General features: G+C 39.3%; 1 protein-coding gene across 3 annotated transcripts in view; it reads left to right on the forward strand.

Annotated features, from left to right (window-relative positions):
- The window catches only part of fbxw7 (F-box and WD repeat domain containing 7), a 159564-nt gene that overhangs the window by 44527 nt on the left and 89831 nt on the right, over nt 1-25206 (forward strand). For 2 of the 3 annotated variants that reach the window (XM_084715114.1, XM_084715115.1), the window contains 2 exons: nt 6685-6933; nt 8321-8863. In XM_084715114.1, the coding sequence (XP_084571240.1) occupies nt 6754-6933; nt 8321-8863 (723 nt within the window). In that variant the 5' untranslated portion in view covers nt 6685-6753. Of the gene's footprint in view, nt 1-6684; nt 6934-8320; nt 8864-24149; nt 24576-25206 lie in introns of those variants that run through there. The other variant, XM_084715116.1, reaches the window with a different exon arrangement.

Genomic DNA, 25206 nt, shown 5'->3' on the forward strand with positions numbered 1-25206 from the left:
TTTTTTCTGTGTTTACTCTCCGAGGCTCTCTGTCTCTTGGGCACCTGTGTCACTAGTTTGGTTCAGGAGACACAAATTCACACCTGCCCTCCCCAACTTCCCAAAGCTATTTCTGTCCACTCATAGCTCTTGCAGGACTAAGAATAGCGACTGATGAATGAAACTTGTGTATACAGTATTACATGTGCCAAGTCTTTGTTCACTACAAGTGTTGCTGGGATTTCGTCTTTCTGTGTGTTAAATGACTCAAAACACACCAGACACTTAATAAGCTCTAATAGAAGAACAATTTTCATAATTCTATCGGCTGCTATTGAGAAACTATTTTTGCTTGCCATTTAAAGGGGTGTTTGAGTAAAGGAAACATGCAGTTGAAGGTTAAATGATAGCTTCAAAAAAATACGTCTTTTTCAACTACAATTGAGCAAGATCACTAAAGCTCCTGGCCAATAAATGAATCAAAACTCTGTTACATTTGCCTTGTTTCATCAGCAGCAACATGCTTTTATTGTGCGTCAATTTCTCTCATCCTGTTTGCACCACTCACAATTGTTTGAACAACAATAACAACAAAACAAATTTCATGCTGTGTTTAGGAAACTAATTACGGAACCTCGGGTCGTTCCGGTAAGAGGCAGGGACAACTTTAGCTATTCATAGCCTTCCTCTTCTGAGCTCACAGCAATAGACTGGCAGTCCCGAGGGGGGGGCTGTGCAATCTGAGATAGGTCTAATGCTTCCCACCACCGCACCGGGACCATACAGCAAAGACAGGGAGAAGCCTTACAAAGGGACCAGTGACTTTTCCTTCAAGGTCAAAGCAATTGGTTTTCAACTGAGACAGATAAAGTATGTGAGCCTCCCAAAAATATTTTCTCATCTCGTATGTAGTGCATCGAGGAGATTTGGAACTGCAGTCTGCATAGCTGATCCTTAATTTGTCACAGTTAAGATTAGCTTGAGGCCTCATGCGGGCATTTAAATGGCCCATTGGCACCTTTTAGAGCTACATTAGCTAAGATTATGTTCAATTCAACAGACAGAAATAAACCTCTCCGCAGTAATGTGTGTGACTAATGCCGAACCTCTGACCTTATGTGCCTGATAGTAGTCTGACTCATGAACTAGGCAGTTGGAATAAGTCTGCCATTGATCATTTATGTCAGACGTGTCTAGATGTTAACCATAGATTTGCAAAACTTGCGCGTGTGCACTTGATTCAGTGCAGGTGTTAAGAAGTCAGGTGGTGTATGTGTAGTATAAAGAGCCACAAAGTCCACGCAGGTGACAGCTGTGGCAAGAGGCATTATGTTTTTGGATCATCCCATTCTTGTGAATGTGATATCTCAAGAACGCCTTGATGGAATTTCTTCAAACTTGGCACAAATGTCCACTTGGACTTGAGAATGAACTGCTTAGATTTTGGTGGTCAACGATCACTGTTACCTCATGTCCATCACATTCTTGTGAATGTAATATCTCAAGAATGACCTGGGGGTATTTCTTCAAATTTGGTACAACCCTTCTCATGAAAGCAAGAATGAACTGCTTAGATTTTGGTGGTTAAAGGTCACTGTGACCACACTCATTTTTGGCCATAACATTGTAACTCTGTATAGCCACACTAATTACGACAAAATTTCACTCTAATAGGATACAGGATGTGCTGGAGAGTAACTGCTTACATGTAACTGGTTTCGTAATTTAATTACAGAAGTAAATGTAATTGTAACCTGTTATTTACTGGGGGAAAAATGTTAATAAATTACAGTTAGTAATCCAAATGATGGTAATGACAAAGGGTTTACGTCCAAATATACTTTGCAGGTTGAACTCAACTGAGTACACTCTTCTAGGAAATTTTAAGTTTTTTTTGTATTATTTTCAGTTTCCACTAATTAAGGTTGGGGCTGAACAGTTAATTGAGATTTTATCAAAATTGCAATATAGTCTACTACAATTGTCAATTGGAAGGATGCGCGATATTTGTTTAAGGTGAAATGTGTGTCAAAATGCCATTTTAAATTAAATATTGAGGTGCTGCAGAGATATCCTGACCAGCACATAATTCTGTAGACTTCAGTTTAACACAGATCCCTGAAAAAATAACACACCGTAATCGCAAATTGTAATATTAGTCAAAATAATTGCAGTGTGATATTTCTTCAAAATTGATCAGCCCTAATTTAGGTTTAAAAAAAAGACAATAGTTTAGGTTAAAATAAGTCAATTTTGACTACATTGGAAAATGAACAGTGGCTTTCTGGCAGAAGATCCTGAAGGCAAAACGACGTAAACAAATCTTGCGAGAATTTCGCAATTCAAAAGTTACCATCTAGACATGACCTTCTTCCGCTATCTGTGTTTTACCGTTTTCGATGTCCCCTTTGCTACATGAAACCTCTGAGCTAGCAACCTACACACTGAAAACGGCAAGTTACCTTAACCTGATCGCTAATGGTACGAACCCAAAATTTTCTTTTGCTGGGATTTTGCAGTCTTGGTGCTATGGCTCACCTCCCTTTATGCAAATGTTCCACCAAAACAACAGACACTGTTTTGCAGGGACGCTGTTGCTGTTTCCTGGGCTTAACCCTGCCTGAGAGATGATTGTGATCAAGAAATGCAAACAAGCCAGATTGTTATTCCCCTATTCCTGAACGATAATGGGTTGCCACACTGGTAGGATTGTGGAGATAGCAACGGCTGACTGGCCTGATAGTGAACTGCCACATGGAACTAGTCTGTAAATCAGGAGAATAAAAACTTAAAACCAAAAAGTGGTCTACTTTGTGAAATTTAAGACCATAATAAGGGTTTAAATCACAGCGGACAGAGTTATGTGACATGAGGGAAGTGTGTGTTCAACTACAAAACTGTTTTAGCTCCCTTTGTGATGCACAGTATCAAATAAATAAGATATTCTGCAAGCAATATGCCAAATATTGCCTGCAGAATATCTTATTTATTTGGTCTTACAAACTTCACTGCCACTGCAAATGTAAGCACACTTGGTGCCTTTGCATAAAGAAGCTCTACTCTAGTAGGGCTGCAACTAATGATTATTTTAATAATCGATGAATCTGTCAGTTATTTTTTCAATTAGTTGTTTGGTCTATAAAAAGTCAGAAGTCAGAAGAGTGTTTCCCAAAGTCCATGATGTCCTCAAATCTCTTTTTTGCCCGCAACCCAAAGATATTCAGTTTACTTTCATAGAGAAGTAAAAAAAACCAGAAAATATTCACGTTTCAGAAGCTGGAATCACAGGATTTTTACTTTTTTCTTGAAAAATTGCTCAAATGGATTAATCTATTATCAAAATGGTTTGCGATTAATTTATTAATTGATTGATAATTGATTAACTGTTGCAGCTCTACGCTCTAGTACTCATTTCTTACAACTTGTCTTACAGCGTCACATGTATTGGTGGAAGTCATTGATACTAAAAAGCTTTAAGGATGGAAGTGCTTTGCATGCTACCTACTCATCCCACTACCACTTGGACTCAACAAATCCATGATTCACACATCCCACTTACCTTTATTTGCATAAGCCTAGTAGAAGAAAAATTCTGTATCAAGTTGATTTTCTTTTTTGGTACTTTTAAGCTGTCTGTGTTTGAGCTCATATCCTGTCTTCAGAGTTCATAGATTTAGATGCATGGAGGAAGAGTGTCTGTAGAGAATTATAGTTAAAAGAATATACTTTTTTTATTGTTATAAAACATTGAATCATAGTGGTTATAACTGGGCTGTTGTAACTCTGATCAACTAATAAAAACATATGATGCACACAAACGTTTGTCACCCCAAAGCTAGTATTTGTTAAGAAAAACACTGGCAGCTGTTGGCGAATGCTTGGCACTTGCATTCAAAGACACTGCCTGTGGAAAAATGGAAACATGATTTGCAATCTAATACATTCCATAAATACTTTCCCCATCTTTTTAAACATGGACCGTCTTTGGATGGGACGTGCCAGCAGTTTCTTTAGCAGAATGTAGCTATGTCAACAGAGAAAGCCAACATTTACAGTTGTCTATTTTCATTTTCGTAGCAGACAGACAGTGATCGAGCCCTAAATACAACAATTGAAGCAATTTAGTGACATTGTGTGGCTTTGTCGATGCTTACAATCCAGATGGTTTGGGAGTGACAGTGACAACTGAAATTTTGTGTCCTGTTTGGTAGATTTGCCAGATGTCGGAACGAGTTCAGTCAGTCATATTTATATAGCCCCATTATCACAAAATTGCCTCAGAGGGATTTATAATCTGTTCAACAAACACCCTCTATCCTCAGACCCTTAAAACAGACAAGGAAAACTCAACAAAAAAAATCTACAATACAACTAATATTATAATACCATTTGGTTTTTCAAGCTGCCCTGTGATCCTTTAGAGAGGATTGCACAGGAGACCTGTGCAGAACTTGTATTTGGAGGCTTTAGTGAAATATAACACGAAGTAATGAATCAGTGCTCCCAGTAGAACAACCTGTTAACTTTTTAATTAGCTGCTAGAAATACAGAAAAATCCAACAAGAGTTTGGATTAAAGCACAATTTGGAAAACAACATTTGAAGCACTTGAGGCACATTGATATGTGGGGTGTAAGAAAATATCGATACACTTGACTATCATGTTATTGTATTCAATACTGTATTGATTCTCAAACCACTGTATTGTGATATCATGATTCGTGGCAGTGGTTCATTTTGTGTTGCGTTTAAGCCCATGACTGCTAGACACAAATGTTATTTATCTTAATTGTTCTGTCTACATAAAATGGTACTCTTTTAGGTTTTATGCATATGGTATTGCATTCTACTATGCCAGTTCTACTATGCTCTTAGATTAAAAAATAGCAATATATCACCTTGCAATGATTTGTATGATATCACCAAATTCTTGCGAGTACACAGACTTAACATGAAGTGGTGACCTTTACAGGGTCTTTTATGTGGGACACTGTTGGTTGGTTCTAATGACATGAACTTGCAACAAACAACTGTGATAATGGCCCAGCTGACAATGTTCTCTAATATACTAAACACTGATGATTTAACTTCAGTCAGTAAATGTCAGCTGAACTAGAAATATAACAGTTGGTGTGTCAGCAGGGAATCATTCAATGATTCAAGCCACAATAAATACTGTTACTTAGTCTTTTTTATTATACAGTTTTAACAACACAAGTTTATAAATTGTAAAAAACATCTTTATAAAACTTTATTATGCTTAAAGAATAGTTTGTTGTATGACCATCTCCACCCAAGTGAGACATCCAAATGGGTATCTGAAGAGAAAACTATGGTCATATCATCTAATCCATTGTGTTACCTGCCTATTTGATATATTTTTTTAAACAGCCAGATTTGGAAAAATAAAAAGTAAAGTGCCAAAGGGGCTGATGTTTCCTATGTCTGCCCTGTAAAGTTAGGAAGTTAAACGTGTAAAACGCTGCACCTTTTATTTTTTCTCCACTTCATTAGCTTCTACAATTTTGAGAAGAAGCAGTTAGTACAGAAATATAGGAAAAACAATCCACCTTTGTAATCCTAGATTAGAGGCAGCTTGTTGTTTCAATAAACACAATGTTGCATGTAAATTCAGTTTGATTCTCTTAAAGCCCCCCTGCTTAAACAGCCTGAGTTATAACTTTTTAATTAAAAAAACCCTTAACAATAGGCATTACCAATGAATGAGCTAATTAGCCCCTCTCTCATTTGAAAAAATAATTTATTCAGACCAATACTTTTTCATATTTACAAATCATCGATCCAGATTAAGGATGTTGATGGACGGGATTCACGCCAGGAGCTGCCAGTTGAATCGGCCTGATATATGCAGTCAGGTACCTGTAAACGCGGGCACATATGGACTGAAAGAAACTTGGAGCAAGAGGGTTGATGCTTTGATGGTGACAGATTAGCTCTGTTGCTTGAGTTGGCTCCTTTCCTGCATTTCTATATCTGCGACAGTGTCGGAGGGAGAAGCTGTCTCAGTGTAGATAAAGCTCTGCTGCCTATCCTCCAGTTTAACATATAGTTTGAGACATTTCAGAAGCTAGCTCTGTGACTTCTGTGTTTTTTCAGCAGGGTTGACATCATAAACTGCTGAAAAGCATAGCGGCAACACAGCAGATTTAGACGATACACAACATGTCTCTCATTTTTCCGATGCTTGTAGACAAGACACAAGTCTTAAGGACAGGCACTGGATTTGCTCCTGGTACATATAAGCCATGTTTTGCTTTTGTATTTGACAGATTGGACTTTGTTTATTGGCTTTGTTGGAGGCTGGAGCACTAGTAGCTCTCAAGGCTTTTTCTGCCCATCCAACGCTGTGTGATCTGAAGCCAAACACAATCACTCCCACCTTTTTTCCTTGTCTGCTGCTGAGCAGTAAAAATGTCTCCAAGAGCAAATGTTTAATTATTTTAATTCAGATGTAAGAATAGAATATGAAGATGACATTCCCGCTTTCTTTTGGAGGCAGTAAGCAATGAACATGCGTTTGTGTGTATGGAATATCTAATAAGAGTCTCATTTTTTCTCTTCAGCATTTTTATGATTTTTGCCCCATAAACACTAACTGAGAAGAAGAAAATAATTAACATATGCTCATCATCTGTTTCTTTTCTTTTTTTTCTTTTCTTTTTTCCTTTTTTGTGTCTCTTTGCAGAATGCCAAGCCCTTCTCCTCCTCAGACAGCCTAGCGAAGGTCCAGGAGGTAGCAAGCTGGCTTTTGGAAATGAACCAGGATCTGCTGTCGGGGGGCAGCAGCAGCAGGCGGAGTCGAGGGCCGGGGGGTCCGGCAGTGCGAGGTAACGCCTCCTCCACCGCCCGGGCACCTCAGCAGGCGGCAGAGGAGGGTGATGAGGATGAGCACATGAACCGGGTAGTAGAGGAGGAAGAGCAGCTGCAGCAAAGGGTAAGGCCAGATCACAGTCAATGAATATTGTCACATGGAGCGCTTTAAAGTCAGTGGTAATTTTGAGTAGAAATTTTAATTTAGTTTTAGTCGCTTACTGAACGTTGTAGCTTAAGTCCCATTTTAGTCCTTTGTGTTTGTTTTGTTTTAGTTAGTTTAGTCTGTGATTAATTGTAGTCAGTGTTTGTAGTCATTTGTCAATTGTAGTCATAATTGTCTCAGACAGTTTTGTGACACTGTAATGAATTTCTCCTGGCTGTAAAAACTCCATTGAGAAGTAAATATATCTTAAACTAAGTGTTGAGTCATTTAGTGTGAGAATATGTTACTGACATTCTTTTAGATAATATAAAACTGAATGCGTAAGTCATTATTGACGTGTCATTATTGGTTATTAGACACTGATGACGTTTATTTCCTGACAAAACGGACTTTTAATATATTACTGAGTGTTTTGCTAAATTCCACATCAGGATTCACTCAGTAGAACTCAATTTAATAAATCAGGAGTAAAAATCTCCGAACTGCGTTATTAAGGCAGACGAGCATAATCTGGGAAACATCACCTTTATTCCCTTTATATGCAGCTTAAATTAATACCAAATTATGTTAAATGTTCACTGAATGAGTTAGTGTCTGTTAATGAGTTATTAGAACCCATAATTTATTAGTCATTCTTAAGTGTCCCTGTTAAATTTAACAAGTTAATGGAGAAAGCCAGTGCACCCTGAATCCACACAGAACTTTGAGCTATAATAACATTACATTTAGTTCTAAAAAGGAATTAACACACATATTATCAAATCAGTTGACTTACGTAACTGATATTTGGCTTTGCAGACACTGAGGGACGGTGTGTTTTCAATTTCGTTGTGTTTCTTTTTTTCCCCCGCATATCTTTAACCCACAAGGCGCTCCGTCATCACAAACAGGCTGTCTTTTTCAACCTTTCAGGCAGTAAGGCAGTTGGAAATGAGATACACACTTTTTAAACCAGCTTTTAAACTAGCCAGACCTATTAGTTATTAGTAAAACTGTTTTGTCTCATTTTTACTCATCAGGGCATAAAGAAGAGAGAGTTCTGCACGTTTTTTGTCGGCGATATTTTTTCATTTATGTCATGGTCACAATCTTACAATGTAATACAAAGAATACAGTATTTTTAAAGTATCCAGATGTCCAGAGGTCTAAATTGCATCAAGAAGTTGTAAGCTGAGGTGAGAATATGTACAGTTCAATTTAATAATAATGCAGGTGAGGACATTTGCTTTAGACCTGCACTGTGGCAACCAAGTAGGAACTTTTCAGCAAGTAAATGGTGCAACAGATTGAAATTTTCATCGCCTTTCCTCTGAGGTGTTGTATTTCTTTGTGTGGCTCTTCACAGCCTGAGGCGTCGCAGGTTGATGGTGAGAGAGAACCACCATGGGCGCCAAACGAGTCGGGAGCCAGGAACGGCCCTCGGGGCGACGAGGAAGGGGAAGAAGACGAAGAGGGCCCTCCGAACGAAGTGAATGGAGGACAGAAAGGAGCTCGATGGATGTGGGGCGCAGAGCAGAGGCGGCTGCGAGGCCAGCCGCTGGGCGAGGAGGACGAGGAGGAGGAGGAAGAGGAGGAGAACAACAACAGCAGCAGTCACCAAGAAGAGGAGGAGGCGGAGGAGAGGACAGAGGGCGGGGAGGAGCAGGGGAGGGAAGAAGAGGAGAGGGAAGAGGGCGAGGAGGAAGAGGAGGAGGATGAGGACGAGGAGGAGATGGACCAAGACAGCGATGACTTTGAACATTCAGCGGAGAGTGGCAGGGAGGAGGAAGAGGAGGAGGAAGGAGAGGGGGAGGAAGGGCTGCGGTCTCCCTCTCTCAGGAACAATGTGTCTGCCCCCAATAACAACCTGGACTCCAGTTGTACACACCAAAGCTCTTCCAACAAGAAGGTAAGCACAGCTGCTGTTTGTTGAACAGTTTTTATTGGAACTGCTGAAGAAATAGTGCGTGTGTAAACACTTCACAGTGAGCTCTGTGAAGCCTCCAGAGGTAACAGGGAACCTGTTTCAGGAAGAGAATTTGCTTTTGTTTTTTCAGTTCCATGCACCACAAGCAAAAATCCATTCTCCTCCTTTGTATTAGGGTGAAAGCAGAGAGACATACCTCAAAACTTGGGCTCATAAAACCGTTTGCATGGCTGGACATATCTAGACCTAAATGAGAAAATATTCAAGGGAACTGACCCTTTAGGACACTGCTGCAGGTTGCAGTCACAGCAGTTTCAGAACAAGCTCACAGGCAGTGTTTGGTTTATTATCACATCACTGCTGTGAAAACACAAGTTAATGCCCTGATATATTTAAAACAACAGCTCCCTCTTTTGGCATAAATGTGTCACTGCACTGCATTGCACAGTCATGCTGTGTTTCCTTTAACAAGCAGTGACCAAAATCTTCCCAGTGGAAGGATTAGGGTATTGAATCGACATATATATTTGAAAAAAGCATAATAAAGATGGATGACAGATTAAGATTAAAGCCTGAATTATTGAGTGGATTTGAGCTTGTGTCTACAGAGAAGAAAGCACTGAGACTGGACAGTCCCTCCAGGATTTTACTGGGCTTTAAATGGGATTCTCAGGCAGCCTCAAAGACCAGATTTTACAGCAGCTTTTCTAAAACAAAATGTGATGCATGTTGCATTTTTTAGGCTTTTTTGGCAATGAAATTGTGGGAGCAGGTGAAAATTTCAGGTATGCTCTCCTGATTAGGCCCTGACCTAAAACAACACAGTGGGTTTCTAAATTAGGCTAGTGACTTTACAACTACACTAGAGAAATGTTATTGATTGACTGTACTGTTAGCTAACAACCTGACTTGACTGTTTTGAAAATCAAAGGCAACTTGTTCTATGACAAACAGTTCAGTTCAAGTAACCTTAACAAAAGTTTTCAGGATTACTAAAATGTGAAAAAAGAAGCTGTCATGATCACAGATCTTCAGAATCCAGGGTTAAGTCTAAGTACGAGAGGCAAAATTTGTGATATTAAGTGATGTTGATTTTGAGATACTCTGAATGTGAACTCCCTCATCTGAGGACAACTGAAAACATGGCAGTTGTAGATGCTTCTAAAGAGTCAGGGGATCATGATTTGGCTCCACTTGCAGATCAATGCAAAATTATTCTGCGTGACCGCTTATCTTTTTATGATGCTGTTGGGAGTGGTTCCCTTCAGGGTGACAGCGTCTCCATCCACAAGTCTTTCCGCTTAATAAGCATGTAAATGAGGTGACTCAGTATGCTGTGATGTTCACAGTCACCAGATTTCAACACAACAGAACACCTATGAGAGATCGTGGATTGACATGTTATACAGCACACAGTGTTTCCCACACATTGACTTTACTTGGAGGGCCGCCCAGGTTTGTTAACAGCAGCCCAGGCATTTTTTATTTTTACTTTTTTATCGGTCTGAGAGAATGCTGTCATCCACAATCAATTTAATAGTGGACAATCTTCCTCGCTCAACCCCTCCTACACCTGCTTGTTCTGCTGTGTGAGAAGGGTCTAACAGTTACTGACAATCGCACATTTTCTGTACGTTGGCTTACACAGTTGTTTTCTAAGAGCTTGTAAGTGCACCTGGTTGGTGCTGATGTTATCTGGTACCATATTGGTTGTGATTGTTTTGATAAACAATGTCATTAACAACAAACCTCCTCCACACATTGCTCACCTGCTGCTGTGAAAATGGAATTGCAGGTAAAAAAAAAAAAAATCCAAAACACATCTTTATAAAATATACTGCTGATGAAGAAAGTCGCCAAGACTGTGTGTCTGTGTGCAGTAAGAGGTGTGTAGGTTTGTGTTTGTGAAAAAGAACTTAAGGGTAAAGCAGGGTAAACAGATTGTGAGTAAACACTAAAATAAGGTCATTCTGTGGGAAACGCTGCAGGACTCTCCACCACCATCATCAAACTACCAAATGAGGAAATATGTTAATGATGAATGGAGTAGAGGAGTATCTCGTTCCCACTGTAAAGTCTTGATGGCTTGTAAAGGCCCATCCATCCACTGCATGATAAAAAAAGATTTTTAACCTCTGCTCAAGTTGCCACTCTGTTTTCTAATCCAAATAAAGATGGTAGCTGTTGGTTACCTGGAAAAGAAGCAGGGTTGCAACTTGAGAAACTGGTTAGAAATCTTAAAAGTAAAAGTTACTTTTTTGTTGTGTAGCAGACCGAATATGTTTTATGCAGTTGAATAGAAGAGACTCTAATGATTCTGGAAGTATCTTAAGATCAATGGCAAGTGTTATATAATGATCTTCTGGATTTTTTTTTGAACATCGCCTTTGAGAGATACTGATGCTGTCCACTGTGACTCATATAGATAAAATCCTAATATGTAAGATATTAGAATCTATTCCAAGTAGCACTGAATGTATTGAGGCAGCTCTTTCTGGCCCTTTTCATCGACATGGAACCAGTTTTGTTGTGGTTTGGAATCTAATTTTAAACTGTTGAAAGCAGTTTTTGACCAAAAATAAAGTGGAAGTTGGAAAGCTTGCTCCTAGCTGTAACCAAAAACTTGAAGGTTCTTTGACTTGAAGTGTGAACCAAAATGCATTCTGTAGGTTGAGACATATCACAACATTTTGAATGTAAAGCTGATATAAATCACTTTAAACTGCTGCCATCAATACCAAAAAGTGTTTTGGTATTTATTTATTCTTTACCCAAGTTGATTCCTTTGCAAGTACATTGAAAACCTTAAAAAATAGAGTCAAATTCCTTGTGTCTGTACACATATTTCCCAGTAAAGCTGAGTCTCACAACTCATTACAAGGAAAACACACAGGAGGACATAAATGGAAAAATGCTGAACTGCAACATTTATCACCAGTTGCAATAAAGCGGCCACAATGTGTGGTCACAACTGCAAAATTATTAGAAAAACAGATTAACAGTGACCACAATCACAAGTTAAATGGGTTGTAATCTTTCTTTGCATCTTGTTTCACTAGCTTGATCACGTGCTGTATTCTAGGAAAAGTTTTTTCTGCAGTTGTGATAGAGAATTGACAGCACAGTGCAAAACAATCGTAGCTTAACAACCTCCTTGCAAATGCTTCACTCATGTGCAGAATGTACAGAAGCCTTTTTTAGGAAATGTTAAAATTTCAAACACGTTCATGCCTCACTGATTGATTGCTGACATGATGAGTGATGATTGCGGCTTGAGATGCAGTAGCGTGTGATGTTTAAAAGACACATGCGACACATTGTCAGATCTTTCCTCAGTAAAAGAATTAATGTGCCGGGTTCAAAAGCCCTCATGTAGCACAGGAGCACAGCACCAGTGTTTGGATGTTGGTGCTGGTGTCTCATTGCAGTGATGACTGATGGCACGACTCTTTGTTGAGTTGTTCAGTGGCCTTCACAACAGCTGTATTTAAAAGATGGAAATGGAGTTGGCCAAGATGTTTTGTAGAAGCTAGGGATCATGTTCATAATTTGTAGTGTGTTTGCAATGCACTGACATAGATTCTGACAAGAGAAAGACAATAAATCAAAGGGCGAAGTTTCCTAATTATTATGGATATGTCATATTTGTATATTTTTAGACCTCAAGATCCCATTGTCTATAATAGCCTGTTGTAAAACGTGAGTTGTTGGAGTATCAGGATCACTGCAGCAGATGGTGAATGGTGAGCTTGTTAAGAATAAAACCCCTCCCACCGGCATTTAAACTACTAACTATATTCCTAACTATATTGTGCATTAGTATATTTCATACACAGATCTGGAGCAGCATCAGCCGCCTTAATCCAGCATTTGTCCCATTTAAATTGCAACCGTTATAGATTTCATTTGCAAAATAATAGTGGAGGCAGGTATTTGTATTATGTGTAATTTAACAATACTTACCTCAGATAAATGACCAATGTAAATGCCATATTAAAATTGTACAAGTATGGTCTCACTGTTACTCTCCCAGTTTTTTTTTTCTCTTTCCACACCTGTCTGCTAGGGGCATCTGCTGCAAAAGATGACAGTCTGTCAGTTGTCAGTGCAAAAACCAATGATCTGTTGAGCTTTATTAGTCAAGACTTGATAGTCTAACAGCGGCCTAGCTGTCACAGCTAAAAAAAAAAGTTTAAATCAAAAAATTGAATCAAGGCCTTAAAATTGAAAGTCAAGTGCATCCTGTGCAAATGTCTGTGTTCATTAATGCAAATGATATCTGAGATTAAAGAGAAGAACTTTAGAGAGTTTAGAGATTGATGTCTGGTTTTCTAAGAAGTCTATAATTTTAACAGTGACAGCACTGGAATTAAGGGACTTTCTAAAGCCAAGTAATGGGAAGAAACAAGAAGTGCTGTTAATGCCGTGTCACTTGAGGGTCTACTGTCAGTAAAATAAGGAAGAAATGGTTAGAGATCAAAATGGCTTTTAAAAAAGTCTCAACGCAGGAAGCGGATGGATGACTTCAACAGGACGAGTGGGTCAAGGGAAGTCTACATCATGGAGGTGGCTGACAGATTAAGCCATAATAGGTGATGTTGCACTGCAACAGAGGATGTTCCACTGGGCAGACACTGCATGTAAAGACATGGCCAGTAAGGCCGACAGTAATGGTCAAAGCAAGCATTTGAATAAACCGAGTGTCATAATTTGAATTGTAGAGTCAAACAGGATAATATCAACATGATTAAGTGTCATTTCAATAGAATTTTCAACTCAATTAATTTGTGAAAAACTTTGACTACCATGACTGGAAGAGGTCTGGACTCGTAAATTGTGTCTGTATGTAAGAGAAAATTAAAAATAAGATAAAATTAGTGAAGAGTTTTCCAGGCTCTCCTTAATCACTCATACAAACCACTTAAGAACACATTTGTTTGTACAAGTGGGTCTTGCATGTTTCATGCTGTGTATTGTATCATACATTCTTCTTAATGCACCAGAGGCAACATAGAGGACAGCAGAGATAATGTGCCCCGTCTCAACAGACAGTAATAACTAAAGCTGTGACAGATTTGTCATCAGCAGTGAAGTCTCATGACCAGTATGCTGCTCTCTCCACACCCTCCTGACAGTAGGAAGCTGTGCAGCCATCGAGTTCAATGATTGCTGTTTAGGAGCATTTGTCTCTTAGCTGACACCATTGTTTCCTGTATTATGTCATACCTGTGGTCTCAGTATGGACTGTTGTGATATGTGTCTGAGCCTTTGATGGAGGTATTGCCCTTGCTTATATTGTCCTAAATATAGCAGTTAGTGTGAATTTGCTTGTGTGTGCCTCTCACCATCTGACACAGCTGTCAGAAAGGTTTGTCAGGGTCTTCGTGGCTGTAGCATGCCAGCTGGCTTTGATGTTGAATGTACACATTTTGTTCAGCTGTGGATCTTGTATGCTTGGAATTAGGCGTGGCGTAGAAAGAGGAGGTCAACATTTATCGACAGCTCAACTGAGAAGTGTAAAACCTGGGATAAGGAAACCTCTATAAATAATTTCTCAGAATTTACATTTCATTGTTGCAAAAGTCAGATTCATTGGACATACGTACACTTGCAGTGTTTTTAGGTGTATTATACTGGTATAGATAGTGGAAATTTCTGCTATTTCTTACTGGAATTTTGTTTTTCTAGGAACTTAATTCATATAGGAGATTGTGACAAGTGTATTTTATGAAGTACATGCTTTTAACTTTTACCAAGTGACTTTTGACCCTTCTTCTGTGGTGCTCTCCAAAAGCATAGGTGTTGAAAGTGCTGTACAAAATGTAAAAACAGACATGATTAGATGAAATCAAGTAAGAAAATGACCCATAAAAGTTGTGCACCAGAGTCTGCTGGACCTGAATTGAGTCCCACCTTTTCAAGCAGTCTCTGTCCAGTTGGCTGGTCTGCACCAGGGTTTTATTTCCAGCTTTCACAGCAGCCCAAACAACCTGCACAAACTGGGCAAATGGGCCAGGGCCCTTTTATTTACCGAACAAAACTTGGTAGGTGTGAAAGCACCTCATTTGTTATTAAGGGTTAGTGGTGGCCATGTAATTTGTGGCCTTGTTCATTCCCTGAGCTGCTTTTGCAAATGAAAACCTGAATATTCAAAAACAGAAGTGCTATTAGCTGATGATGTGTTGGGTAAAAAAAATCTCAGTCGAGTTACAGACCAGTCAAAAGTTTGGGCACATCTTCTCATTCAATATTTTTTCTTTCTTTTTTTCCACATTTTATATCAATCCTGGAGACTCTTGCATGCTGTCCTCTCTACTTGCAATCAAAGATTTAACATTGTTGTTGTTAGTGTTGTTATCTTTGATTGCAAGTGTACTGTTGGTATAATCTGAACAATTTCTTATAAAAAATAAAGAAAAACATTGAATGAGAAGTGTGTCCACTGTATTGGTGCTGTCCGTCACCTTAGTTTGAAACCAGCACTGAGTCTTAAAATTCAAATACATTTGTTATCTGCAGTGTATCTGTTCAAGTAAGTATAACTTAATTCATATTTATGTATGCTTTTCAAAACTAGTGTTACACAGTAGTAGAATATAGAATGCCTACATATAAGTTACATATCTAAAGGTCCTGTGAATGTTCCCATAGATCACATGCATGCAGCCTCTCAAAGTATGATATGTGTATTTTGACAGCTGCAGTACGCATGTGTCAGACAGGGGGCAACAAGGTTGTAGTAGTGGATCATTGCCCATGTTTGGATCAAGAATTTGTCGGTCCACTTTGGGTTAGGTGATAACTCAATGCACTGTATGTGTGGCAAGCACAAAGAAGTACATTTGTAAAAGTGTTTAAAGGTGAAGCAGAAGTGATAAAACTTATGATGATGTTCACCTTTCTGTGCATGTTTTTAGCATGTCCCTGGTGAGGACAGATTGTGCTCCAGGTGCTGTGGGTTCAGGTCAACAGAATTAGACCCTTCACCTCCTCTTCTTACTTGACACTCTTGTCTTTTGACCCTGCGCCAACATGCTGATACTTAGTGCCATTCTCATCATTTAAACCTATTAAATTCTTAAACATCTTCATGAATCATTTTTTTAAGCTGTGCATTAACATCCCCGCAGGCTTGATGTGTGACGATATTTTTGAGTTCAGTCAGAACTCCATTCAAACTTACCTTTTGAGCTGACACTTTTCTATTCAATGGTACTAAAAAGCGCATGCATTGCATGACATTTTCACGTGTTGAATGACAGGATATATGGTGTTGAGTTAACATGAAGCTTGTAGCCATTGGGCTGAAGCAGGTGTTGATATCTGTATACTGTGCCAAACACATGTAGTCCCTGTGAATGCAGGTTATTTGACATCAGCAGGTGGAAAAATGTTAAAGGTTGTTTAAGGTAAGTGTTAAAGGTTATATCAATATGTTTGGAAAAAGTGGAGCACGTTTAAATTGTTGAAAATTGTTAATCCCACCCTGAATGTAAATCATTTCCGCTTTTAAAACTAAAAAAATAATATTTGTTGCACATGAATTATTCATAGTGCCACATACAGTGACGTAATGTTCAGTAGGGAAGATGTTGTGTAGTACTCTAATCTAAAGTTAGACATTTGCAAACGCATACACCATTAAAACTGAAGAGCCGTGAGAACCCTCCAGGACTGGTCACATGTACGATGTCACTACTACAGTACTTTGACTGTAACTACTTGGATTGAAATCCTTTACACTGCTTAGCTTTGCAGACAAAACAACAGGCAAGCTTGGCATCAATATCTTAGCTAGTTTTCATTTGTTGGACCGTAGAAAGATTAGGAATTTGATGGCAATGTTGTTAGAAATTTAATGTTTTGCTGTTGAATTACTAATGATAACTAATTTTGTTATGTCTGTTAGATATTACGAAATTGTCAAGTCTTAAAATCTAATGACGTTATGATAAACTATAATAGTTTGTCCTAAATATGTGGTAGGAATAGACAGGAACATATTATACCCATTTTAGGCTCCCTGCAGTACACCGCTGCTTGTCCATCTTAGAATTAATTTTAACATGTCACTCATGAGTAATGGCTAAGGCATTATGTGATCTTACAGGATTGAATGTCTTGTAATGACTCATCAGAGACATTTGGTGGCAAGTGGATCTGCAGAGCTATAAGGCAAAACGATAGGGCAGAGTGTACTTATAGTGTTATATTGACATCAACATTGGCTGAATAATTCATCAAATTATCTGGATTAAAAGAAGATAGAAATACATTAATATTGGGAGGTGGGTGTCTTGATATGTTGCATACATTTCGTCTCGACTGAAAAACAAATTACTGCACCTTTTCAGCCTCACACCTCAGCCATCTGGGTAGATGAGAGAAAAATGTTTGCGTACATCTACATCGGAGCCTCTCTTAATATGAAATGAAAGTATCTGTTAACTCTAATCTGTTGGTACCACCGGTAGTTGCTCAGATGTCCTTGCTCCTTCTCTTTTTGTCATGTTTTATCAGATTTTCAAAGCTGGCCATATCCTCCCCACATTAAAATGGCTTTTGAATAGGGATGATTAAATGATGAGGGCAGCTGCTCACACAGTGATGTCTACAAGGTTGAAATATTTTTTTTTTTTTTTTTTTGGTGTCTTTTGTTACAGTCATATGAACAGAAAGCTCCATGGCACTGAGCAGTATGTCTGAGCTGTACGAATGTGAAGTCCACCTCTACAGACTGATACCACTGTGCACTAATGTTCTATGTACTGCAGTCTGTTCAATATGTGAGCAGTTTTCATGTATTGCTGTTTGAAATAGGAATGAGCATCCAAATATTTTTATTTTTTTTACTTTAGCAAACTTGGACAGTTTGAGGTGCATTCAGCGCTCCACTTTCCTTCCGTTCATTGCCACTAATTAAATGTTTTTCCAAAGAAAAGGCAGCCTGCTTATTGTAGGTGGCATCTCCCACACACTGGCCTTGTCACACAGGCAGAGATGAACCACAAAGGACCAGTGTTCTCATCCTCCCACATGAAAGCAACTAGTTTGAGTCACAACCAACATATATTGACAACAGTTTGTTTCCACAGAAGCCCTCATTATATACTGATACACATCCATAGACTTGTTGAGTTGATCGTTGCTCAGTAGTCTTCTTTACACATTGTCTTTTCTATAACTGTGTTATGCTCTTTGTTTTTTCTTTTCTTTTCTTTTTTTTTTTAAATCAGTTGTTTGTCTGTCTTGGTTAACAAAGTTAAGTTTATTTGACTTAATTATAGGTGCAGCAAGCGATTCTGAACAAGGATAGTTGATTGTTGAATCTCATTCCCAGGTCATCAAATACTAGTTTTGGGACAATCAACTGTCACACTGTGATTGGCCAAAGTCTCCTGTCACTCGCTAGATTTTCTACAGCAGAGCCAAGAGAATGTCAGTGATAATGATGAACATATTCCCAATCCTTTTTCTGTTGTGATACTTGATGTAAAAAGACGGTAGTGTGATGGTGACAAGGCAACATCATACTATCATCAGACTGAGTGCCTTTATTGATGATGATGCAGGCATTTATTGTGTCAAAATCAAGCATAAACCAGTTACGGCTTAATATGTGCCACTTGGGAGTCAAACAAACTAACCCAGTGTTTGTGTGTGTGTGTGCCCCAGTCAACCGGAGGGAGTCACAGGTGCAGACTGCCTCACTGGCTTCCTACTTGCTTGCGTTTTCATTTCACTGGTTTAAGGGCTGCAACTGATGATTATTTTTGGTATTGATGTGAAAAATGTTCATCACAATTTCCCAGAGCCTAAAGTGATGCCTTCAAATTGCTTCTTTTGTCCAACCAACAGTCCAAAACCAAAAGACTCCTCATTTACTGTCATAAATGCCAAAGAAAAGCAGCAAATCCTTCCATGTAAGAAGCTTGACCTAGAAAATGTTTGACAATTCTGCTTGAAAAATGCCTGAATAGTTTAACTGACTACCAAACTAATCAACTAATTTTTCAACTAATTGTTGAGCTCCATCAGATGTCCAGTCACACGGCAGACACAGCTGCTGATTGTCTTCTGTGCTGCTTGGTTGCTGACATGGGATTTTTCTTTTCTTCTGTTAATTGTTTAAATCCAAATGTTGTGATAATTGATGTCAAAATCACCAGTGGTTTGAACTTCTGTGTGAACCAAATCTTTAAATTAGCAAGAATATGCACACGTGGGAAAAAAGAGAGCTGGTCTGTTACATGTGTGTGGGTGTGTGTGTGTGTGTGTGTGCCCCCATCTCTTGCAAACTCAGCATGTTTTTTGTCAGCAGCCTTTTCTGCTTTAGAATGGACCAAAAGGATTTGCTTTCTGTAAAGGATACATCTGCAGGGTAACAAATCTGTTGTCTGCAATGGCAATCATGCTTGGGAAGCAGAGCCTGGTTAATGCTTGTTAAGAGGCCGATCAAGTTTAGTTGTGGATGCTTAAATTGTGATTAGGTTTATTGCATTGTGCAGCTCTAATTTGCTTTACAGACTAAAGTAATACAGTCACTTACACTAATGGAATTTAGGGATTATGTTGTTAGCACAAGAACCTTGAAATGTCATGTAAAAACCTGCGTTTGACAAGGTATTATTGTATTGGAGGATTTTGCAGTGCAGGATTGTTGTTCCAGTCTTTGACACCAGAGGGAGACAGTGGTCTAATAGTCATGTACATACAACAATCCTAGAGCCACAGGTTGTGGGTGCTTGTTGAAGCTGTGCTCAGGCTGCACTACAGGCTTTAGCTAGTATTGAACTGTAGCCTGTCTGACATGCACACTGTCCGGCAGTGAGTGAAAGCAAGTGAGTCTTCATATATTTGTTTTTTCTAGTAATACCTCTGCGGTTTGGCAGATGTTGTATTCATTGCTTGCTGATGTAAAGACACTGCGGGGGTGAACAGCATGAGAATGACGTAATTATTTTTTATACTGAAAACCACAAATCTGCACAAGAAATCTCCCTTTTATGCATATCTAACAAACAGATTTTAAAATGTAATAAACCATGCCCAGCTGCATGTTGGGTGGTACACGCTGTCACCCATTACAGTTTCAGAACATGTACCTCAAGGGTATTATCCTTTACCTAAATTAAAAGGCTGATCAGCCTGTCACCAGAGTGCAGGGGGAATATATTTTATTTATGATATTTCATCTCATTGAGACTATAAAAAGATTTTCTGTTCAAAGTCACCTCATGCTCTCAGAGCTGCGGTGATGGGGAATGAGTGATATTGGCACTGAACCAGCAAAAATAGTATGGAAGGATTTTAGTGGAGTTAATATGCAACTGTTAAATTTATCACTGATACTAGTAAAAAATAAAAACTTGCTTTATTAATTTGAGTGTTTCATAGTTTAAGTGGAACGCTGTTTGAACTACAAACACTTACTTGATATTTCAATATAATAAACTGTCATGAGAAGCAAAATTATTCCACCCATATGCCAACACAACAGTTTCTTCTGTACTTGTCACAAGGGTTGCCATCATATGTTTTGATTTGATACCTGGTATGCATCTTTTGTTACCATGATGGCATTGTTGCTTTTTTGACTCTGGGTTTCAGGCTGACAGTGTCTCCCTTTCCCAGGGCCTATATCTGCAGCCATATCCCGGTCATCTCAAGTGCTCTGAAAAGCTTGGATTGATTTGTAAGTGTACTGAGTAACTAGAAGCCAAACATTCTTGACCTCTGGCACTCCAGCAGTCTTGGGATGTCTTACCAGAGATTGCAAACTCAATGACCAGGCAGTAATACAGGGACACAATATTAAAAGAAAGCAGGCAAGCAGACAGCAGGCATTTGGCCCTCTAGCTTTGTTAGAATCCTTTTGGGCAAGCTTTAAACTTGTATAATAGTGACGTTGTGGCCGTAAAAAGTTTAGGTGCAAGTATTTGAGTGGTTTAAAATGACTGGTTTTAATTACGGCATTTATCCTTTATGCTTGGGTGTTGTTTGATGGCTGTAAAGAACAATGAGGCTGCAGGTTTTTGTCTATCTCTGTAGCTTCGTACTACAAATCTCCAAGATTCTCACCACGCAGTTTCAGCCTTGTCTTAGGAAATACAGCTTTTCAACTGCACAAAGTTAGAACACCTGATTGTGGGAACTTTTTCAACAACTCCGGGATCTTTATCCTCTGTATCCACCAGAGGAATCTCAATAAAGTTTGGATTTGGGATAATAATAATGATGATAATACAGTGTTTAAGAAGAATGTTTTTCAAAGCATTGGGGTCAAGCACTGCAGCTGATCCAAGGGTAAATATGCTTGCATGGCTTGCTATTTAACAAGTTAATTTGGGCTGATCATGTTGTAGCAGACTGGAGCACAGTGTCTGTCACATAGCTTTATGGCCTAAGATTAGTCCAAAAGCTCAAGTAACCTCTACAAGGCCTAGGGCATGTCAGAAACAAACAGCTGTTTACAGTCGCCTCATTGGTTATTCTCACTGCATGTTGACTATTGTCAGTCATGGTTTATAAACCGAAAGGGAAAATGAAATTATTTTTCACTTTCAGTTTTTGTCAGTGTACATTTGAAGGCCAACTGATCAAACAAATTGCATCCCATTTGAACATAAAGTTGCACATTTGAACATGCTGCAAATATTGCTGATGCACTCACAGCTGACACGCATATTCTGCATCTGTAATAAGGTACAGCCACTTTACATTTATGTCCTACGAATATTCACTCTGCCCCCCTTTCACTTCTGTTGAAGCCAGCGTAATGGACAAATTCCATCAAGCCTGCATTTCCAATTTCACTGCCATCTGCAGTCGGCTCTGGTGGGCACTGAGGATTTGTTTAACTTTGTTCAGCTTTTCTAGTAGGGCTGCAGTACTAATGAAAATATTGTCGCTTCATGACCAAGTGCATTATTGAAATCATAGAAGCTGCTGCTTTTTTTTTTTGATAAAGGATAAATGCGTGACAGAATGCAGTTACAATCAAGTACTGTAGGGCTGCAGAGATGCTCTAGCCTACAACCCCCCATTCCAAAAAAGTTGGGATACTGAGTAAAACGAAATTAAAAACAGAATGCAATGATTTGCAAATCCTTTTACACCTATTTCGAATTCTTTTATATTCCTGCTTGACACACGACTTCAGTTGCTCAACAGTCAGTGGCTTGCATCATAATGCACCACGCATTTTCATTTGAACGCAGTGCTGGGTTGCATGCAGACCAGTCAAGTGCCCAAACTCTATGCAACCAGCCTGTCATAACACATGCAGAATGTGTCTGTCATTGTCTTGCAGAAATAAGTAGGGGCCTCCCTGAAAAAGACATTGTTTGAATGGCGTCATATGTTTTTCCAAAACCTGTATGTGTTTACGCAACTCTAATGTTTCCAAAAAACCATTTGAAATGTGGAACCCACCGGGCAAAGCTCACCTTTCCATTTTCTGCCAGTCCATTATAACAAACACAGAGAAGTCCTCTGCGGTTTATGTTGTTGATATATGGCTTTCGCTTTGCATTGTAGAGTCCTAACTTGCTTTTGTAGATGCAGCTACGAACTGTGTTTGCTGACAATGCTTTTCTGAAGTGTTTCCACATCCATGTAGTAAAGTCCTTTGTATAATACTGTCAGTTTTTAATGTTGCCTGAGGGATTGAAGGTCACATGCATTCAGTGTTGGTTTTCAGCTTTTGCCCTTATGTGCAGAGATTTCTCTAGATTCTCTGAATCTTAAGAGATATCATGAATTCATAATCCCTACATTTCTTTCCATTGTGTATGAGAAATGCTCTTAAACTGTTGGACAGTTTGCTCACAGTTTTTTCACAAAGTACTAAACCTCATCCCATCCTTGCTTGTGAATGACATGGAAAAGTAATGTCACCTTACTTTTTTTAGAATGCCAAAAAAAAAAAAAAAAAAAAAAAAAAAACACCATTCAAAGGTAATTTCGCATAATTTATTCACCCAAATAATTCAGTTTATTCTAATGAAAAACTTTGAATACCAGTTGTGGATATGTGTGACTTAAGTTTTGCCTGGCTTGGCACTGGTGTTGTAAAAATGTGTTTTGACTGTGAAGAAGCAGAAAGGAAAAACTGCACTAAATAAGTGAAATCGCTAATTAGGTTGGCCGAATGTTCAGTCAGACAGCTCCCTCTCTCACTGACAGCCTCTGCTGTTAGTTCAACATGCTCAATTGGCTGAACAACTGCCGATTAGGCGCCAACTTGCTCCACCAATTGTGCTGAACATACTGTAAAAACTATGGGCGTTGGTCAGCCACAGACACTCAATGGCGTCCACCGTCCGACTGTCGGCCTGGCGTGTCCGGGCCCTCAGTCTACTCTGATAGATGTTCTGGCTCCGTAATCCTCCTCAAACAATGGTGGATGTGAGAATAGAAGAGAGGTTAAGCCCTGGTGTTTCTGTTACCATGTGCTCAGACATTTAAAAGCACACAGGCAAGGTTGTCTCTTGCCACTCACTCAGTCTGTAGATTTAAACATATTCAGCACTGATTGTCAGCTTTTTTTCTGCTGCATAGAAATTTTCTGTGGGAATCAGCATAAAATCCATGTAGAACTTTTCTCAACCTCCTGCTGTTAAACTGCTTGTTGAACCTACGCACCTTCATACCTTCTACATTAATGTCTTGTTGCACTGAAAGGTTCAGTTGAAAAGACCGACATCCTTCTCTCTCTGTAACTAAATCTGAAGATGCTTTAAGAAACTTGAAAGTCCATCCCTCTTGACACCTGGTTAAGTGCCTCTGTCACACATACTAACATTGAACTACTGTGTGGTCGTCTCCGGAAATATCTTCAGCCTCTTTGCTGACATAGACAGAGTTACTGACATTCCTGAGCACCTTGGTTCATGGAAGAGTCAGAGAAGGTTGGCATATAACAAATCCTAGCTTCAACACCTATGATGAAAAATGTGATTCAGACAAGGATGGTGTAGTATGGCAGATTTTTATTGGGTAAAGTGAACTGGGCTCAGTGATGATGTAGGCCACTAAGTTGGGAGGACCAGAGAGGGGTCGGAGAATGACCACAATGAGGAAGCTCCCTGGACACGTGTGCTGCGCCCGACGACTGCTGGTACACATTCCACCACCGAGGGGTCATGGGAGCAGATTCCACAGTGCCTGTCTGAGGGGGGACAGGCTGAGTTGGTCCATCCTCTTTTCAGGCCCTGACAGCAGCTGCTCCGCCTGGCTTGGGTGCAACAGTGACCTCACACCCCAGAGATATTTTAAAGGGTGCCAGTCAGCAGGGAGATGAGGTCTGAGTAGGTAGGTGCAGAGGCTCAGCGAGCGCAGTATTGATACGTCCATGCAGGGAAGATACCACATTCATTTAAGAAACGATATCTGCTTGCGACAAGAGTCGGCCAGCGTTCAAATCTCATTCTAGGATATGATCCAGTAGAAGGACTTTTTTGCAATGCTGCGGCATTGCCCTATTCCCCGTTTCTCGTCGTCTGGTGCTCGGAGAAAGATGCCAAATGTTGCCTGTGGGAAAGAGAAGACTTTGCACGTCCCGCTGGAGACCAAGCCACTTGACCTGGCAGACCCCAAGGACGTTGCCAAGGAACAATTACCCCCTCAGAAAGTGCTCAAGATATTTAGCATCAACATCATTGCTCAGGGGTTGCCTTTCTGTCGCAGACGGGTGAGTATTGTTTGTCTTAGACCAATCCTGTGTTTGGGTTTGGTTGACCCACAGAACCTAAAAATGTCAAAGGTCAGCCTACACAGTCGCCCCCTTTCATCCAGGTTGTTGTTGCGTTGTGTAACTGAAGGTTTATCAAAATGGCAAATTTAATCTACTCTGTTGTACTTTTTACTTCAGCACAATGAAATATTCACCGTTGCACGTTTACCACCGAATTAATCTTTTTCAGTTGTGCTGAATTTAAAAAACAGTGAAATTAACACCCCTATCAAAGGATTTAATGTTTTTCATATGTTTGGCCTTGATTACCCAATAAATTTTTTCATTTTGCATAGCTTGTGTGATGTTGATTTACAGTCTAAAAAGTATTTCAGTTGTTTCCATACGCTCATAGATCCAAAGTTCGCATGCCACGGCTCCACCCATGGCAGACGATGGACGCCAACATATAACCTTAAAAAGGCCGCTACCAATGAGCCTATTTTTAGATAATGTTTTTATATAAAGATATATATATATATATATATATATATATATATATACATACACTAATTAGAGAGAAAATGGAAAAAAATACTTTCTTTACTTTCTGTTGATGGAGAAATTATAACAGAAGTAGTGAATTTTC

This window comes from Lutjanus erythropterus, chromosome 3 (genome assembly GCF_056507025.1).
Source record: "Lutjanus erythropterus isolate fLutEry1 chromosome 3, fLutEry1.hap2, whole genome shotgun sequence".
Classification (NCBI taxonomy): Eukaryota; Metazoa; Chordata; class Actinopteri; order Lutjaniformes; family Lutjanidae; genus Lutjanus; species Lutjanus erythropterus.